The sequence below is a fragment of the Peromyscus eremicus genome, chromosome 10 (genome assembly GCF_949786415.1).
Source record: "Peromyscus eremicus chromosome 10, PerEre_H2_v1, whole genome shotgun sequence".
In the NCBI taxonomy this organism is placed as follows: Eukaryota; Metazoa; Chordata; class Mammalia; order Rodentia; family Cricetidae; genus Peromyscus; species Peromyscus eremicus.
The window spans coordinates 27,927,393-27,948,436 of NC_081426.1; the positions used below are offsets into that span (position 1 = coordinate 27,927,393).

Sequence of the window (21,044 nt, forward strand, 5' to 3'; positions counted from 1 at the left end):
CTTCTGCCTACAGTCTGGGCATAAACATTACCCAACATGAACATCATCATCATACAAGACCTTAATTAAGAAAAGAGTGCAAGTTCCAGGACAGACTCCAAAGCTACACAGAGAAACCCTGTCTCGAAAAAACCAAAAGAAAAGAACGGAGTTATTTGCGTACTTTCTTAGGTTTGTGTTTCTAGAATCCCTATCTGTATTCAGAGTATATTTGTGTTAGCTTCAAGTTTCATGGCACTGAAAACCAAAGACAAAACATTAAAGTGCATCTGGAGTCATGTGATAAGTAATAAGTTACAAACATGAAATATTAAAAATAAATATCCACCAGATGTGATGGTACACGCCTGTAATCCCAGCACTCAGGAGACAGAGGCAGGTGGATCTCTGTGAGTTCAAGGCCAGCCTGGTCTACAGAGTGAGTTCCAGGTCAGCCATGAGTACACAGTGAAACCCTGTCTCAGGGGGAAAAAAAACAAACTAATAAATTAATTATGAATTAATAAATAAATAAATGGCTTCATGGTTTAAAAAAAAAAAAAGGCCCAACTACCAAGCTAAAGCAGGTGAATGAATCTGTGTTGATAAATCTGAGACATCCCTGGAAAGGGGCAGCAGGACCACAGATCACTTACCCTGGCAGATCTGGTAAGCAGGCCACAGAATTCTGTGTAGGTCAGCTTTGCATTAGAAGTTGATTTGGTTTGTGGTGGTGATTATGACAGACACTGGCTTCTGTCCAATGCCCCCACTCAGCTCTGCCTCCACCCTACAGTGTGCTGTCCCCATGTCTATGTCTCCGCACAGTGGGCTGTGCCCACCTCTGACCCCCAAGCTGACTCACCGGGCCAGCCTCACGGGCCCTTCGGGTAAGGTCATCCAAACTCTGGTTCTGCAGCTTCTCTGTGATAAGAGTGACCATGGTCGGGGCTCTTCCTTGGTCCACATCTATGGGCACTGGATTTCCAGAACACTGGACATCAGCAGTCTCAAGCCATCAGATATGAGCTAAAACACAGGGTTATAGCTCTGACTTAATGATGCTGATCCATTTCCATGAATTCTTCAGGGCTGTCTCTCTGCAAAGAGAAATTGCCACATGATTATATGTAGAATGCTTCAGTCCATATTTCTGTTACATACAACATCCTGTACACACAAAATGTTCCTAACATCCCTCTGACAAATACCTTCCCGATTCCAAGACAACCAAGCATGTTCCTTCCTAGACCCTCCAACAACATCTTTTAACCTATGGTAACCTTCTAGTAACATCTAGTGGTTCTCAATCTGTGGGTCACAACCCCTTGGGGGTGGCGGGGGAGTGCTGAACAATCATTTCACAGGGTTGCCTAAGACCATCAGAAAACACAGATATTTGCATTATGATTTATAACAGTAGCAAAATTACAGCTATGAAATAGCAATGAAAATAACTTTATGGTTGGGGGCCACCACAACACGAGGAACTGTATTAAAGGGTCACAGCATTAGGAAGGTTGAGAACCACTGGTCTAGGTGAAGGCCAGAGGGTGAGGCTCTTATTAGGACCAGCCTCCAGGGCTGGAGAGATGGCTCAGAGGTTAAGAGCACAGGCTGCTCTTTCAGGTCCTAAGTTCAATTCCCAGCAACCACATGGTGGCTCACAACCATCTACAATGAGATCTGGCGCCCTCTTCTGCCCTGCAGGCATACATGCAGGCAGAACATTGTATACATAATCAATAAATAAACTGTACAAAAAAAAGGACCCCCCAAAATACATTTTGAAAAGTATGAGTATAATATAAAAATATAGGGTTCTTTTTTTTTTTTAAGATTTATTTATGTATTATGTATACAGAAGAGGGTGCCAGATCTCATTACAGATGGTTGTGAGCCACCATGTGGTTGCTGAGAATTGAAGTCAGGACCTCTTTTTTTTTTTTTTTTTTTTTTTAAGATTTATTTATTTCTTATGTACACAGAAGAGGGAGCCAGATCTCATTACAGATGGTTGTTAGCCACCATGTGGGTGCTGGGAATTGAACTCAGGACCTCTGGAAGAACAGCCAGTGCTCTTAACCTCTGAGCCATCTCTCCAGACCCATAAATATAGGGTTCTTAAAAAAAAAAAAAAAAAAAAAAAAAAAGAACCAGCCTCCAAGGCCTCTCCCGAAACAGCAAGAAAGCCCATGGCAGGCTCTGTCCCCAAAGGGCAATGAATGCACGAGAAGAGAAAACAGCAGCCACATCCACTGAGAACACTAGCAGTAAGGTATGGGGCCCATACCACAGAGGCCTGCCAGGGCTTACAATTGACCACACCGCCCCCACAACTCCAGCCCCTGAAGCTGGGGTTCTCTTTATAAAAGATGAAGGGTGGGATGCCAGAGGCAAGCACAGAGCTCTAGCCCAGGTCCAACCTGCGGTAAGGGACCAGAACAACTCTGGTAATGATGAAAAAGGGGGGTCGTGGGCTCTTAGCTTTCAATCCCAGAATAAGCAGCTAAGAACATGCAAGCAGCCTGCACCCTTTGCAGCTGTAACCCCACTGCCCACATACAGCTCTAATTCTCAGCGTCTCACACCTGAATATGAGCAGATGTGTCAGCCACGGGCTACCAGCTCAGAAAGCAAAAGGAGCCAAAACAGACGGTGGGGAAACATGGCAAACTGGGATAATCAACAAGTAGGGCTGGGTGCAGCTCAGTGGCAAACACTTCCTTAAGAGTGCAAAAAGACCTGGATTCTACCACTGTTGTACGATATTATTTTAAGATGTGTTACATTTGGCCAGGCGGTGGTGGCACATGCCTTTAATCCCAGCACTCGGGAGGCAGAGGCAGGCGGATCTCTGTGAGTTCGAGGCCAGCCTGGGCTACCAAGTGAGTCCCAGGAAAGGCGCAAAGCTACACAGAGAAACCCTGTCTCGAAAAAACAAAACAAAACAAAACAAAAAAAAGATGTGTTACATTTGTTGATGCTGTAGAACATTTGTTTTAATGATGCAAAGATGTGTTGCATTCTTTTTTTTTGGTTTTTCCGAGACAGGGTTTCTCCGAGTAGTTTTTGGTGCCTGTTCTGGATTTCACTCTGTAGACCAGACTCCCAAGTGCTGGGATTAAAGGCATGCACCACCGCCACCCAGCTTGTGTTGCGTTCTTTTATGTTGCATTTGTTTAACTCTGTGAAGCTGTGTTACTTTGCCTGTCTAAAATACCTGATTGGTCTAATAAAGAACTGAACAGCCAATAGCAAGACAGGAAAAAGGATAGGTGGGACTGGCAGGCAGAGAGAATAGATAGGAGAAATCTGGGAGGAAGATGAGGGACAAGAAAAGGAAGAAAGGAGGACTCCAGGGGCCAGCCACCCAGCTATACAACACAACAATGAAGAGAGAAAGAGAGAAAGGTAGAGGGGATAATTTAAGAAAAGCTGGCTAGAAATAAACCTCTATGTGTATTTATTTGGGAGCTGGCTAGCAGGGCCCTCAAAAGAGTCAAAGAAAAAAAAGTTAAAAAAAAATGCACTGCAAAAAAAGAGAAAAAGAAGGATGAAGGTGAAGACCTAGTAGTCAGCCTTGCCCTCAGGGCCCTTGACAAGACACAGTCCAGCAAGAGATCACAACAAGCACATTACTCAAAAAGGGGAATGAAGGAAAAGAGAGAGCAGAGCTCCTAGAAGTTGAGTTAGCCCAGCACCACCTCAGGGCCTCTGCAGTAGGTATCCACACCCAACAAAGCACCCGAGGGCACAGGCCACCTCCTTCCACCCCATAAGGCACTCCAAAGGAGAGCAACCCTTGGGAGTGTTTGCCCCAAGAGCAGAGGGTATGCGCCACAAGGTCCACACCTGCTGGAAGTACCATCACAGCCAGGTAGGGCTCAGGCTGGCAAATAAGATGCACCCAAGCCTAGGACTCTGTCAACAGAAGAAGGGAACAGAATGAAAGAGAAAATCATATGAACACTACTAGAAAGATCTCAAACAAGATCAAACAACATCAAATATTTTCCATTCTTGAAAATATATACACAAACTGTCAACAGAAGCAACTAACACTTCCTCTGTGACTTTGAAATATGAGGCTCAAAAGCCAGCATGGAACTGAACAGGGCAAGGTCAGCATGTAGCAAGCATTAGGAACAGGGCCAAGTCACCAACACCACACAGAGCACACACTGGCTAGCCTAGAGCCTGGCATGAGTTTCCATTAGCAGATGCAGGAAACAGGTTGCCCAGCCCATGCATATCTCTGAGCTCATTTCAATAAAGTGACATCAACACATGGATGCTGTTCTCAGCCAAGGATATACCACACCACTCACATACTATTCCTGTTTAGTTTGTCTGACCTGAAATCTCATGGCCGGGCGGTGGTGGCGCACGCCTTTAATCCCAGCACTCGGGAGGCAGAGACAGGAAGATCTCTGTGAGCTCGAGGCCAGCCTGGTCTACAGAGTGAGTTCCAGGACAGACTCCAAAAACTATAAAGAAACCCTGTCTCGAGAAACAAAAAAAAAAAAAAAAGAAAAGAAGGAAGGAAGGCAGGAAGGAAGGAAGGAAGGAAGGAAGGAAGGAAGGAAAAAAGAAAGCCCATCCACATAACTTGGTACACTCAGCCCCAGCAGAGTGACAACCATCTCCAACTTACACCACAGAGGAACAACAGCCTCACTGCTCATCTAAACCGAAAGCCCCTAAGTCCCCAACCTCTGAGCCACACCCAAACAAGACAAAGGCTTTGCAGGGTCTTCCATCAAGGAGAGTGATGATGACAAATGGTCATTCCTGGCCCATGTGCCACCACAGGGGCTCTCACACACCTTACTGTGACTTTTTATTTAATTTTTCAAGATTAGCCTGCATGCCAGAAGAGGGCACCAGATCTCATTATAGATGGTTGTGAGCCACCATGTAGTTGCTGGGAATAGAACTCAGGACCTCTGGAAGAGCATCCAGTGCTCTTAACCTCTGAACCATCTCTCCAGCCCATTGTTGTTACTTTTTAAGATTTATTTATTTTTATTTTATGTGGGTAGATGTTTTGCCTGCATGTATGTCTGTGCACCACATGCATGCAGTGTCCACTGAGGCCGAAAGAGAGTGTCAGATCCCCGGAACTGGAGTTACAGACAGTTGTCAGATGCCATGTGGGTGCTGGGAATTAAACCCAGGTCCCCTGGAAGAGTAGCCAGTGCTCTTAACTGCTGAGCCATCTCTCCAGCTCTCATACACCTTGTGGTAACCTCATCACAAAGCACACACATCAACCTAGAAAGGCCACAGAAGTACAATGCAACTTAAAAAAAAAATTAACAAAATCACTAGGATTTTATGTCTTAAAATAAGCCGCACAGTCATTAGAGAAACAGCTGGTTCTAAAGCTGGAGCACCTGGAGTTTAAAATGCAATGAATGACTCCAAGGAAGATGAAGGGCTCTTAATGGAACAGGCACAGGACCACAGGAACAATCCAATCACATGAGGTAGGAGTCCCAAATCCACACGAATGAGTCAGTATCTGAAAAAAAAACAGTGAACAAAAGTGAAAGTCCTTCCTTAGAGCAGTGACAATGCCCAACAGGGACAGAACAACAGAAAATTTAAAATCCACCACTCTACAATATCCTACAGAAGTTTCTGGCAAGGATCATCTCTGAATGTCAACCACAGTCAAAGGTAAATAGATTATTTGAGTCTCCAAGTTTCTTCCCATAAGACAATTACAAAGGGAAATAATGAAAACTAGCCTGAACCACAGGATCAAAGTGACCACAGCCACGGACGGGGCATACAGACACCACAAGACTCTTGAAGGGACACTAAGGAAATCACAGCCCACTGTGAGACTCCTCACAAAAACACAGAACATTAATCTTTTTTTCCGATAGGGTTTCTCTGTGTACCCCTCTGGCTGCCCTGAAACTCGCTCTGTAGTGTGGTGGTATTGTGTTCCCCAAAATATTGTGCATGCTAATAAACTTATCTGGGGTCAGAGACAGAACAGCCACAATATTAAACATAAAGGTTAGGCAGTGGTAGCACGCGCCTTTAATCCTGGCATTACAGAAGCAGAAATCTCTCTGGATCTCTGTGAGTTCAAGGCCACATTGGAAACAGCCAGGCATGGTGACACACGCCTTTAATCCCAAGAAGTGAGCCTTTAATCCTAGGGAGTGATGGCAGACAGCAGACAGGTATATAAGGCGTGAAGACCAGGAACTAGAAGCATTTGGCTGGTTAAGCTTTCAGGCTTTCCAGCAGCAGTTCAGCTGAGACTCATTCTGAATGAGGACTCAGAGGCTTCCAGTCTGAGGAAACAGGATCAGCTGAGGATCTGGCGAGGTGAGGTGGCTGTGGCCTGTTCTGTCTCTCTGATCTTCCAGCGTTCACCCCAATACCTAGCTCAGGTTTGATTTTATTAATAAGAACTTTTAAGATTCATGCTACACTGTAGACTAGGCTGGCCTCGAACTCACAGAGATCTACCGGCCTCTGCCTCCAGAGTGCCTGAATTAAAGGCATGCACCATCACCACCCGACCAGGACCTCAATTTAATCAGAAGGAAATGTGAGGGGAATCTGGTGAGGCTATCAACAAACTAAGTGACAGATGCTTTAGAAGTAGTAAGTTGGGTGGAGAGATGCCTCAGTGGTTAAGACACTGGCTGCTCTTCCAGAGGACCTGGACTCAATTCTTAGAACTTAAATGGTAGCTCACAACCATCTGTAACTCCAGTCCCAGGGGATCTGATGCTCTCTTTTGGTCTCTACAAGCAATGCATGCACATGGTGCACCGATATATGCAGGCAAAACACCCTAAAAATTTTTTTAGATTTATTTTTTTTAATGTATAGTGTTCTGCTTGCATGTATGCTTGCATGCCAGAAGAGGGCACCAGATCTCATTATAGATGGTTGTGAGCCACCAGGTGGTTGCTAAGAATTGAACTCAGGACCTCTGGAAGAGCAGCCAGTGCTCCCAACTTCTGAGCCATCTCTCCAGCACCCCACCCCACCCCACCCCGACCAAATTGTTTAAAAATAATTGCTAGGTCATGAAAGAGCAGAGCAAGGCCCCACCCAGGCCAAAGAGGATCAAATGCAATAATGATCCTCAAAGGGACAACATCCAAAGTCTGACTAGTTGCTGTTAGATAACAACACATTATTGGCTTTATTTTCCAAATTTTATCGACATTCTGTGTGAGGTGAGGAGTGGATATTGGGAGGGTCTGCGTGCTGCTAAATAGGGCAGTGGTTAAATAAGTATGAATTGTCACCCTGTCATAACCACAGATGTTTAAAACATGGAACAAAAAGCCTGTTGGAAACTGTGCTGAAGGAGGCACTTATACAGCACCATTCACAAGGATAGGTAACGCAAAAGCAGCCCATGGGATTAGGGTGTGGCTCAGTGGTAACACCTGTCCCTAGGTAATCAAGGCTCTGAGCTCCATCCCCAGCACTGCAAAACAAATGCAGTTCACAGGTGGGGGAGCAGACTAGGCAGGTGCTAAAAAGCCTTTCCTGCAAAGACCCAGTTTCCAGATAAAGTCACTCCACAGATCTTGGGGTGAGAGCTTGAATATAGCTTTGGGGGATGCAATTCAACCCATAATGCCAAGTGAATCTCCCCTTACAGGAACCTGGATGCACAAAATGAGACATAGCTCGAAAGGCCTACTTAGAGGGACAATCAGAGAAACCTCTCTGAAGGGTGACTCCAGTGCTAAACAGGACTAACAGCTGAGCAAGAGCAGAGGGGGACAAAGGAAGACACAGGGAAGACACAGCATAATCAGAGAAACCTGGCTCTGAGGACAGAACTGACCAGCCCTGCCCAGGAGAGGGACAGGTACGCTGATGGGAGCAGAGAAAGGACTGCAAGCTCAGGCACTCGGGGAAATATAGGCAGTCCCACATCCAGCCCTCCTGAATGTCAACTCCCCACGTGAAGTGAACACGCCACAAAGGACAGGCTAGAGTCAGCTCACTACATCTCAAGTCACCAAAACTGTTTTGCAAGTAAGCCAGTAGCTTAGATGAACCTCTACCCAGCTCTGTTCCTCCCTACTCAGCCACACTTTCCAGGCCTGGCAACTGCGGACTCCTAAGGCAGACCCATGTGACAGCCTTGGACCTGGTCTCAGCAGGTGATGCCAGTGCTGCAGGCTCCTCAGTCACCCTTCCAGAGCTCCAGGACACAGAGAAAAGTCCTCACCCTAGCCCAAGTTCTTCTTCCTCTCCATCCCACACTGCTGCCATGCCAGCATGTGGCACACCCTGAACAGGTACTACACAAAGGCAGTACAGGAGTGCCCACCAACTCAGCATCACCAACCTGGGGAATGATCCTCAAAAAAGGCATCAAAGGCCCGGTGGCGGTGGCACACATCTTTAATCCCAGCACTTGGGAGGCAGAATCAGGTGGATCTCTGTGAGTTTAAGGCCATCATGGTCTACAGAGCAAGATCCAGGACAGGAACAAAACTATACAGGAACCAAAACTACCCTGTCTCGAAAAGCCAAAAAAAAAAAAAAAAGGTCACACATAGATGTCATACTGCTTCTTGAAAAGCCTGGAACAAAGCCTTGTTTGAGTGCCACAAAGTTGGTACAAGTTTTTTTAAAAAGCCTTTTCAAAACAAAATGAGGAAAGTACAAAACCTCCCTGACATAACTAATCAACATCTTGATAGTATTAAAATCCATAACTAGTTGATTTGGACAGTAGGATGTTTAGTTTAAAAGTGCACAGTGTAAAAGTCAATTCATGCAATCCATCATCACACTGACAGAAAAATTTTTAAAAAGATTTTTTAAAAACACTAGTGTAGGAGCCGGGCGTTGGTGGCGCACGCCTTTAATCCCAGCACTCGGGAGGCAGAGCCAGGCGGATCTCTGTGATTTCGAGGCCAGCCTGGGCTACCAAGTGAGTCCCAGGAAAGGCACAAAGCTACACAGAGAAACCCTGTCTCGGAAAAAAAAAAAAAAAAAAAAAAAAAAACACTAGTGTAGGGCTGGAGAGATGGCTCAGAGGTTAAGAGCACTGACTGCCCTTCCAGAGGTCCTGAGATCAATTCCCAGCAACCACATGGTGGCTCACAACCATCTGTAACAAGATCTAGTGCCCTCTTCTGGCCTGCAGTCATACATGCAGACAGAACACTGTATACATAATAAATAAATAAATCTTAAAAAAAAAAATACTAGTGTCAAATGTTTTTAGAACAGCAAAATAGGCTCTGAGAAAAAATTCCTCAACTTGATAAATATCTACAAAAAAACAACAGCTGGCCAACAACAGCTAGCCAGGCAGTGGTGGTGCACACCTTTAATCCCAGGACTTGGGAGACAAAGACAGGCAGATCTCTGTGAGTTTGAGGCCAGCCTGCTCTACAGAGAGAATTCCAGGACAGCCAGGGGTACACACAGAGAAACCCTGTCTTAAAGGGAAAACAAAAAAACAAAAAACAAAAAACCACAGCTGCCAGAACTGAAGTGATGGCTCAGTGGTTAAGAACACACATTGCTCTTGCAGAGGACCTGGGTTCAGTTCCCAGTACCCACATCAGACAGCTCATAATTTGTAATTTCAGTTCCAGGGGATCCAACATCCTCTTCTGGCCTCTGAGAGCACCTGTATGCACATGGTGCACATATAGACAAGTAGGCAAATACACACACACACACACACACACACACACACACACACACACACAGAAATTAATGTTTAAAAATAATTTAAAAAAAACAGACATGGTAGTGCATGCCTTTAAAACCAGCACTTGGGAGGCAGTGACAGGTGGATCTCTGAGTTCTAGGCCATCCTGGACTACAGAGTGAGTTCTAGGCCAGCCAGGAATACAGTGAGACCCTGAGACAAATGAGACTCTGCCTAACAAAAAACCAATCAACCAACAACAAAACTAAAGCTAACATTTCTAACTGACAGCAAAAGAAATTCAAAGCACTAACTAAAGCAAAAATGTCCCCTCACCATCGTTTTTTAATATCACACTACAAGTCCTAGCTAATTCTTATAAGAAATAAAGGGAAATAAAGACAGGCAGTGGTGGTGCACACCTTTAATCCCAGCACTCAGGAGGCAGAGGCAGGTGGATCTCTGTGAGTTCTAGGCCAGCCAGGTCTACAGAGTGAGTTCCAGGACAGCCAGGGCTACACAGCGAGAAAGCCTGTCTTGAAAAGAAAAAAAAAAAAAAGAAAGAAAGAAAGGGGGCTGGAGAGATGGCTCAGAGGTTAAAAGTACTGACTGGTCTTCCAGAGGTCCTGAGTTCAATTCCCAGCAACCACATGGTGGCTCACAACCATCTATGAGATCTGGTGCCCTCTTCTGGCCTGCAGGCATATATGCAGACAGAACACTGTATACATAATAAATAAATAAATAAATCTTAAAAAAAAAAAAAGAAAGAAAGAAAGAAAGGAAAGAAGAAAGGAAAATTTAAAAAGGCTGACAGCTTGGGAAGAAATGAAACTACACAATCATCTATGTAGAAAATCTGAAAGAATTAACAAAGTAACTCTGGAAAGATAAGCCATTATAGTTAAGACTGACACTGTAGGAATTAACACAGAAAAAGCAATCTCAGCAGAGCATGGTGGTCCACATCTTTAATCCCAGCAGAGGCAAGCAGATCACTGAGTTCAAGGCTAGTCTGGTCTACAAAACAAGTGCCAGGACCACCAGGGCTACACAGTGAGACCTAGTATCAAGAAGAAAAAATTCCTTTTACCATATACTAGCAATGAACAAGTGGAAACAAATTAAAAACCCAATGTCATTTATGTAAGCATCCCACAAAATTACTGACATATAAATCTAATAAGCTATATTCTACAACTATGAGTGAAACTATGAAACTCTAATGAAACAAATCAGAGAAACACTAAACAAATGAAGCAGCCCATGTCCATGCAAAATGCTAACTTGTCCTAATTTGATCTACATAGGCAATGCAATCCTAATTTTACTAGTCAATAAGAATATCATAGGGTCAGGATGGGGACTGGAGAGATGGCTCAGCAGGTAAGAGCATTGGCTGTTCTGCTGGAGGACCCAGGTTCCATTTCCAGCACCTATATGGCAGCTCACCACCATCTAGTCCCAGGAGATCTGACACCCTCCTCTTGCTTCCTTGGGCACTGAATACATGTTGTTCAGACACACATATAGGCAAAACACTCAAACAGATAAAAGAGTATTTATTTAAAAAGAGAATGCCATAATAGGTCAGGTGGTTTGTAAAAAAAATCTTTTTTTGGGGGGGGGAGGGTGTTGAGACAGAGTTTCTGTGTAGCTTTGGAGCCTGTTCTGAAACTTGCTCTGTAGACCATGCTGTCCTCGAACTCACAGAGACCAACCTGCCTCTGCCTCCCGAGTGCTGGAATTAAAGGCATGTGCCTGGTGTAAACAAAATCTTATTTCTTACATTCTAAAGACTAGGAAATCAAACAGCATGTCAATAACAGATGTGCCTGGCCAGGGTCTCCTTTCTAGTGCACAGAGGTCCATTTTTTCTGTTTCTTCAAATGGTGGAAATTTGCTAGAATTTGTTTTCTAAGGAGATAATCTCAATTCAGAAGGCAGCACCCTCGAGACCTAAGCATCTCCAAAAGCCCCACCTTCAAATCCTATCACACTATGGATTGGGTTGCAACATATGAACTAAGGGCATAAACATCTGTTTATAACCCTAATCAAAACACCCAGCCAGTGGTGGGGCTGGAGATCATCAGTTAAGAATACTTGTTGCGCCGGGCGGTGGTGGCGCACGCCTTTAATCCCAGCACTCGGGAGGCAGAGCCAGGCGGATCTCTGTGAGTTCGAGGCCAGCCTGGGCTACCAAGTGAGTTCCAGGAAAGGCGCAAAGCTACACAGAGAAACCCTGTCTCGAAAAACCAAAAAAAAAAAGAATACTTGTTGCTCTTGCAGAGGACCTGGGTTCAATTCCCGGCACCCACATGGTAGTTCACAACTATCCATGGCTCCATTGCAGGGGATACAATGCCCTCTCTGACCTCCACGGGCACCAAGCACATACATATTACATATATATACACGCAGGCAAAACACTCACACATAAAATTAAAAAATTAAAAATCAGTAGGACTGGAGAGATGGCTCAGTGGTTAGAAGACCCAAGTTCCATTCCCTAGCACTCATCAGGAAACTCACAACTGCTGATAACTCCAGTTCCAAGAAATCTGATTCTCTTTTCTGGCCAATTTGGGCACTGGTACATACATGGCATATACTCACATAGACACATACATACATATAAATAAACCCCAATGAAGCTGAGGCTGGATTCAAACTTCTGCAACTTCTGTTTCCACCTTCCAAGAATACTGAGATTACAAGCATACCACTATGCTCAAATCTGATTCTAAAGTTTATGCAAAGATGCAAATCACTCGGACAATACATACTGAAACAGAAGAATAAAATTAGTGAACTAATACTACCTGACTCGGGGAGTGATTACAGAACTACTGCAGTCAAGCTAGTGCACTATGAGCAAAAGAACAGAGAGAACAAAGCCTAGAAACAGAAGTTCATCAATACATCAAATGATCTTCGGCAAAGCAGCCTGATCAACAAAGAGATGGGATAACTGAATAGCTACATTTTAAATAAATAAATAAATAAATAAATAAATAAATAAATAAATAAATAATCTAGAGCTGGCATGGTAGCACACACCTTTAATCCAAGCACTCAGGAGGCAGAGACAGGCGGATCTGAGGCCAGCCTGGTCTACAGAGCAAATTTCCAGACAGTTCTCTGCTACACAGAGAAACCCTGTCTGGGGTTGGGGGGTGGGGGAATAATCTAGACACAGACCTGATGCCCTTCACAAAAAGTAACTCAAAGGATCATAGGCCTAAGTGTGGAGTTTAACACTCTAAAACACAGTGCTGGAGCAATGGCTCAAAAATTAAGAGCACTGACTGCTCTTCCAAAGGACCTGGGTTTGATCCCCAACACCCACATGGCAGCAACTGTCTATCACTGCAATTTCAGGGTAGCCAATGCCTTCTTTGGCCTCCAAGGGCACTGCATTCACATGATACACAGACATAAATACAGGAAGCAAAACACCCATGCACACAAAATAATTTTTAAAAATCATAAAGACTAAAACTCCTAGACCAGTGGTTTTCAACTTTCCTAATGCTGCAATCCTTTAATATAGTTCCTCATGTTGTGATGACCCCAACCACAAAATTATTTTCATTGCTACTTCTTAACTATATTTTTGCTATTGTTATGAATCATAATGTAAATATCTGATATGCAGGATAACTGATGTAACCCCTGTGAAAGGGTCATTCGACCCCCCAAAGCAGTCTCAACCCACAGGTTGAGAACCATGTCTTAGATGATAATATTCATGTCCTTAACTTTAGTAATGACTTTAAATGGGTACAATCAACCAGGCATGGTGGTACATGACTTTAATTCCAGCACTGGGGAAATCAGAAGTAGACAGATTGCTGGGAGTTCAAGGCCAGTATGATCTACATAGTGAGTTCCAGGACAGCCAGAGCTATATGATGAGACCCTATCTGAAAAATAAATAAATAGATAGACAAATAAATAGATAAATAGACATATAAATAAATAAATTGCCAAGATGTCCTTCATTATGTGACACTGGGGACTGAACAAATCGCTCAGCAGTTAAGAACATGTGTTAGGGTTAGGATTTCTACTGCTATGATAAAACACCATGACCAAAAGCAACTTGGAGGGCTGGAGAGATGGCTCAGTGGTTAAGAACACTGGCTGTTCTTACAGGGGTCCTGAGTTCAATTCCCAGCAACCACATGGTGGCTCCCAACCATCTGTAATGAGAACTGGCGCCCTCTTCTGGCATGCAGGAAGAACACTGTATACAAGATAAATAAATCTTTAAAAAAAAAAAAGCAACTTGGAGTAGAAAGGGTTTATTTCAGCTTACAGTTCTACATCATAGTCCATCAACAAAGGAAGTTGGGGTAAGAACTGTAGCAGAAGCCATGGAAGAATGAGGCTTACTGACTTGCTCTTCATGGCTTGCTAAGTCCGATTTCTTATAGCACCCAGGACCACCAGCCCAGGAGTGGCACTGCTCACATTATTCATCAACCAAGAAAATGCCCAACAGGACTGTTCATAGGCCAATCTCGTGGAGGCATTTTCTCAAGTGAAGTTCTCTCTTTCCACGTGTCAAGCTGACACAAAACTAGCCAGCATGCAGTGTATACCTTCTTGCAGAGACCCTAAGCTCAGTTCCTAGTACCCACATTGGATGGCTCACAACTACCTCTAGTTCCAGCTCCAGGTGATCCAACACCTTCTTCTGGACTCCTCTGGCACCTGTACTTACAACACTTGTACATAATCACACATGCAATACACATAAATAAATAAACCTTTAAAAAGTGAGGTATCAGGCCAGTAAATACATGGAAGAAACTTAGACCTCATATTACTAAGTGAAAGAAGTCAATATGAAAAGAATGCCCAGGGCTGGAGAGATGGCTCAGAGGTTAAGAGCACCGGTTCTTCCAGAGGTCTTGAGTTCAATTCCCAGCAACCACATGGTGGCTCATAACCATCTACAATGAGATCTGGTACCCTCTTCTGGTCTGCAGACAGAACACTCACTGTATATATAATAAATAAACAAATCTTTAAAAAAAAAAAAAAAGAAAGAAAGAAAAAAATGCCCAGGAGGGCTGGAGAGATGGCTCAGAGGTTAAGAGCACTGACTGCTCTTCCAGAGGTCCTGAGTTCAATTCCCAGCAACCACATGGTGGCTCACAACCATTTGTAATGAGATCTGGCGCCCTCTTCTGTATACATAATAAATAAATAAATCTAAAAAAAAAAAAGAAAAAAAAAAAAGAAAAGAAAAGAATGCCCAGTGTATAACATTCTAGAAAAGGCAAAACTATAGAGACAGTAAAAAGGATAAGTGGTGATCAGTGGCTGAGAGAGGCAGGGATGAACATATGGAGCAAAGAGCCATTATTAGGGCACTGAAAATACCCTTCTTAGCATTGGAAAATTGGTATCACTACATATACATTAGTCAAAACTCAAAAAGCTCAGCATCCAGGCTAGACATATGACTCAGAACTTAAGAGTATTTGTTGCTGCTGTTGGGCAGTGGTGGCGCATGCCTTTAATCCCAGCACTCGGGAGGCAGAGCCAGAGCCAGGCGGATCTCTGTGAGTTTGAGACCAGCTTTATCTACAGAGCGAGTTCCAGGACAGCCAGGGACTATCCTGGTATGTAGACAGACAGTCTACATAGAGAAATACTTGGGGGGAAAAAATAACTACCCATTAGCAAGACCTCAAGGAGTTAAATAACACATGTGAAAGTATCCGAAACTCTATTACATGTTTAAATTACAGTCGCTCATGGAAGTTAATTTTCCTTTGAGAAACATCATTGTAGAATATACAGAAGGAGTTTGTTATTTTTTTTTCATTATTACTAATTTTTAAAGGTGTGAGCCACCACACTGAGCTTGATTATTTTTCTTTTTTTCTTGTTTTTGTTTTTTTGTTTTTCAAGACAGTGTTTCTCTGTAGCTTTGAAGCTTGTCCTGGAACTCACTTTGTAGACCAGGCTGGCCTCAAACTCAGAAATTCGCCTGTCTCTGCCTCCTAGAGGCGTACGCCACTACCTCCCAGCTCATATTAATTTTTCAAGTAAGCATACAAAATAATGGCTTTTATTATGCCATAAAATTGTTTTTGAGCTGAATATACTGATGCCTGCAATTCTAGCATACAGGACATGGAGGCTGCAGGATCACAAGTTGGAAGCTAGCCTGAGTCACATAATGAGAGCTTGTCTCAAAAGCTAAAATAAAGTGTTCCTTTAATTAAAAAAAATTTTCAGTGTTTCCAAAGCACCAATGTAAAATAACTAAGGATTTTCTTGATTCTTGTCTCTACCAGTAAAATCATGTTCTCTCTCTGACTGGAGCTCCTTGATATTCCTGGTCCCTGAGCACATGTGTGTGTGTGTTCACAAAATCTCTGTAACTATTAGATCTGCAAGTTAAAAAAAAAAAAAAAAAGTAAAAAAAAAAAGATGCCGGGAAGTGGTGGTGCACACCTTTAATCCCAGCACTCTGGGGAAGGCAGAGGCAGGTGGATCTCTGAGTTCAAGACAGCCAGGGCTACATAAAGAAACCCTGTCTGGGGTTGGGGATTTAGCTCAGGGTAGAGCGCTTGCCTAGCAAGTGCAAGGCCCTGGGTTCGGTCCTCAGCTCAAAAAAAAACAAAAAAAACAAAAAACAAAAAAAAAACCTGTCTTGGGGGTAGACTGCTTGGGCTTGAGGAATAGATAATTCAGTGGTTAAGAGTGTTGGCTGTTCTTGCAGAGGACCTGTGTTGGATCCCCAGCAACAACATGGTGTCCCCACAACAACCTGTAACTCCAGTTTCTTGGGACCAACACCCTCTTCTCGCCTCCAGGGGCACCAAGCATGCACGTGATGCAGACACACAATCAGGCAAAACACTCACCCATACACAGAAAATAAATGTTTTAATTAAAAATAACAAAACATCGTTTGGCATTTTCTCTGTCTCAGAGTAGTAACTACAACTGTCTCTTCAATGGTTGTCAAATTCAACCTAAATGAAGAAAACTAAAAGACCATGTAAATTAGTATGGCTCCAGTCCAAGCCACAGACTCCTACACCAGAAGGAAAAGTTCCAGAACCAAGATCTAAGTTCCAGGAACAGCTAGCGGAATCATTTATCAAACCATAGGAAGGGGCCAGGCCTTCTCTACCCAATACACACAGAGGTGTAAGGAGGGAACTAGGTGCCAGATCCAGGAGAGAATCTGAAAGAACTTCCACATACAAGCCTGCACTGACCAAATCCATGTAAAGAAAACCCAGTTTCTAAACAATTTTCAATTTCCATTTCGGAGTAATATTCAGAATTTCAAAAGAAAACCATCCTCAGTCCTACCCTTCACAGATCCACTTTCATCAGAAACACAAGGTTACCAAATACATATTTGAAGAAGCAGCGTCAGTAAGCACCAGTCAAATTTCTTAATGTAAAAACTAAGCCAGAGGTGGTGGTTCATGCCATGCACTCGGGAGGCAGAAGCAGGTGAATCTCTGTGAGTTCAAGGCCAGCCGGGTCAACAGAGTGAGATCCAGGACAGCCAGGTTACACAGAGAAACCCTGTCTCGAAATGAAAAAAACTAAAGTACATTCTTAAAGTCAAACTAATTCATCTTTAAAATTCTCAGAATTGAGACATTATTATAAACTAAGTAATGGTTTGGAGGTGTAGGTATGCCAGGCTCAGGGATAAAGTCCCAACGCCAGAAAGAATACAGAAGCTTAGGTTCATACTTAAAAGATATATTCAATAATAAAATACTCTGAGGTGCAATTTAAATTGGCGTGATATATTTCATATCCGTACTTAAGACTAAAGGAAAATAAAATCCAACCTACAAAGTAAGGCAATAGCCAATCAGGAGCGGCAAAAAAACACTGTATACATCTCACATTCCATCCTCCACTCACAGGAAGTCTTAAAGGGACTTACACACCCTTCAGTCTACGCAGAAAATTGGCTTCGGAATACACTTCCAAGTCACCTTCCACAGGTCCTTGGGGAGTACCTGCTCTTAGGATTCCCTTAAGGGACCATCGTATCTCATCAAACTTCCTGCTTCCTGAGTACAGAATAACAATCACTGAGTCTCAGCCACAGTGGGCTCAGGGGCCCACAGGCTCAGCATGGCGACAAGAGGTCTCAAAGTCGACACGAGAAGTGATTCAACAAGTGGCAGCGCGCCCCAGGCGCAGCGGGCAGGCCTTACCGCCCGGCGTGCAGGAGCGCGCACAACAGGAGTGCTTGGGGCCTGGCCTGCTTGGAGGGGTCCCGGGACGCGCGACGACTTTGGAGAGCTGGGGCCCAGGGGACTCTGGGGAGCTGAGGCCCAGGGGTCTTTGAGGTGCTGGGTCCCCGGGGACCTTGGGGTGTTGGGGCCGCGGGACACGAGGACCGTGCTGGGCCCGGGGCGCGCGGGGACCTTAAGGTGCCAAGACGCCTGCCGGCCCGAGGGGCTGGTGTTCCGCGCGCTGCGGCGATGCACCGGCTCTCGACGTGGGGCTGCGCGGCGCCGGCCGACGTGCGGAGACTCCGGACTGACAGCACAAGGACACGGCGTTCTGGCGGCCAGAGTTCGTGGCGGTGCTCGGGCGAACGACGGCCCGGAGCACTCTCCGCGAGGCCGGCGAGCGCCGGGCTCCGTAAATGGGGCGGGGCGCCAGCCGCGCAGGCTGCGCTCCGCGCATGGGGACGACGCGCCTCAGCCACCACGGAACAAAACCGCAGCCGACGCCCCGCCCCCTCCGGCCGCCCTCATTGGCCGCCGCGCCGCTACCGCCGCCGCAAGCCGTCAGCGGCCCGCTCGCGCAGGAGCGCGAGGAAGCCGCCGCAAGCAGTGGATTCTCAGCCGCGCCGCCGGGCGGGGCGACGCCGCCGCCTGCCTTGTTGTGGGCGTGGCCTCCTGACTTCCCGCCCTCCATTTCTCTCACTTTCCTCCCGCGAGCAGTGTGCGCCGCCGCTGACCCCGCCCCCGGCAGGAGCACCGCCCCCTCGTGTGCGCCGGCGCGCACAGGGTATGACATTGACCTCCAGTTCTTGGCTGGGTGGTAAAGGCGGTCGGCAGCGACCTGAGGCTACGGGCAGGGCCTCAGTGGCTCCGGATTCCAAAGCTTGCTGTAGCTGCCTTTCTTCCTCTCTCTGCTTTTCTTTCTTTACTTTTGTTTTTTGAAACGAAGTCTCACCATGTAGCTCGGACTGTTCTGGAACTCAGTATGTAGACCAGGCTGACCTCGAACTCACAGAGATCCCTCTGCCTCTGCCTTCCGAATGCTGGAATTAAAGGCGTGCGCCACCACCACCCAACTCTCCCTGCCTTTTTCTGGTTGTTAATGTGTCCTTGGAGAAGTCCATGCCCTCTGGGTCTCACTTCTGGACCTATAGTGTGTGACTGGGAAGCAGGCGCACATTGGTGCTACATCCACATTGGTGCAAGCAGAGAAGGCTGTTCTACAGGTGAGTGTGACTGAGGAACACTTCCCAGAGTGCTGGAGGCCAGGCACAGCAAAAAGAAAATACATGTTTACTTGGCTAGGACTTGACATGATGACTCCCATCTGTAATGGCAGATGCCTATAATCCATAGACACCCTTGTCGCCAAACAACAAAAGTCAAAAAGGTTGCTCCTTGAGATAGAAAATGGAGTAGTTCTAAAAGTATTTGGAATAAGACCTAAAAATAAATACATTAGAGAGCCACTGGGTATTCCTGGGGCTGAGTACTTGGAACACCAGATGTCAGGCCAGGCCTCCACAGGTGGACCCAGTAAGTCCAGTCCTGTACAGGCTCAGAGGCTCATGGGGCCAGGATCAACTAGAAAGAATGTCCTCACCTGCCACATAACTAGCTACAGGCCTTTAATTCCCTCCTCCAAGTTTCTTGAGGACAGGGGGCTTGTGACCTGGATCACAGCAGGCAGGCAGCTGGCACACACACACACACAGACATCTGGCAGGCACCTGTGCCTAAGAGGAACTCTGCCCAGAACAGTCCTCATCCCCACTCTCTGGGCAGATCTGGACCCACGGTGGCCTTCTCAAATCACCATGGTCACCTTGTGTTTCCCAAGCCCTGTGGCTGATTAAATTACATACACCACACAGCCCAGCTGTATTTGAATAATTACTAAAGGCTTTCAGGGATTGAAAGTCTGTGCCCTTTTAGGGTAATAATCATTGAGTTGGTGAATTCACATAAAACCAAAAGGTATTTCAAACCTACAGGTCAGATTGCAGGGAATGGCTTGCAGGCCAGCAGTGGGGTCTCACCCAACGTGTGATGGTCCCACTTGGGCCACATTGGTGATGCTGAAGACAGGTGCCAGCATCACGCTGTTTGTCAAGTCCCAAAGGTGACCAGCCAAGGGAAGGTACTAAAATCATCCTTGGTTCACAGATAAGGAAGCGGCTTTGTCCCCTCCCATGACATCAAGTAGCAATGTCACGCGCCTGTCTCCTCAGTGCCTGCCTCGAACTCCCTCTGAGAATGTTACATGCAGCAATCTGGAAGAAGCCGAGTCCTCTCTGGGCCATGCTACCTAGGTTGAAGCCCTGCTGAGGGGAAGGAAAGAGCTGGCCTAACCTCATACCTCCACTCGCAGTGGTATACTACTAGAGCATTGGGACAAGCCCAGACCATTCCAGCACATAGGGTCGCTGGCACAGCTTCAAGGAAGGATGGATGCCAGAGGAACATACCTGGATTATAGCCCACCTTAGCTCACCACAAAAAACCCTAGCTCACCTTGGTCTACCTTAGCTCACCCCAGGGCACCTCAGCATTCCCAACACATTAGACACCTTAATATGTCCCAGCATATCAAACACACCCTGACATCTGCCAGGACATCTCAAATCACCCCCACCACACTTAAGCACAGCACAGGGTCTAGATGCCACAGTGCTTAGGATAAGGAGGGTAGTCTGAAGAAAGGCCTCAGGCTGCTGGACATTGCTCTCAATGCCTCCTATCCTATCCAACGCTGGTCAGACCAGAGGGGGTGTTAGTGAGCTGACAGGTACCCCAAATGCATGACATCTCTGAGCCAAACCAGCTCCAGTCACAGACATGTCTGGGCTAATATACAGAGACCCCATGCAGACTCCTGTCCAAAGATGCTAAATATTCATATACACGACAATAACTTTTATTATTTTTCTGTGTTTGCCACAAAAAGGCATCTCTCAACAACAGAAACAATCAACAACTGTGATGGTGCTTGGACTCCCGCATTCTGGAGGCTGAGGAAAGCTGTAAGTTCAAGGCCAGCCTTAGCGATGGAACAAGATCCAATCTCAAAAAATTAAAAACTACAAAACTTCCAGAAATCTATTCTCCTGAAATTGTGAGGCCAGGATTGTGAGAAGCAGGTGCCACACGGC

General features: G+C 45.5%; 1 protein-coding gene across 2 annotated transcripts in view; it reads right to left on the bottom strand.

Moving 5' to 3' along the window:
* The window catches only part of Fam53a (family with sequence similarity 53 member A), a 34,554-nt gene extending 16,177 nt beyond the window's left edge, over nt 1–18,377 (bottom strand). The window contains exons 1-3 of one of the 2 annotated variants that reach the window (XM_059275685.1): nt 17,875–18,377; nt 5,379–5,506; nt 845–1,079 (exon numbers count right to left, since the gene is read on the bottom strand). In XM_059275685.1, coding sequence (XP_059131668.1) covers nt 845–922 — 78 coding nt within the window. In that variant the 5' untranslated portion in view covers nt 923–1,079; nt 5,379–5,506; nt 17,875–18,377. The other variant, XM_059275684.1, reaches the window with a different exon arrangement.
* Nucleotides 18,378–21,044: the final 2,667 nt, after the last annotated feature.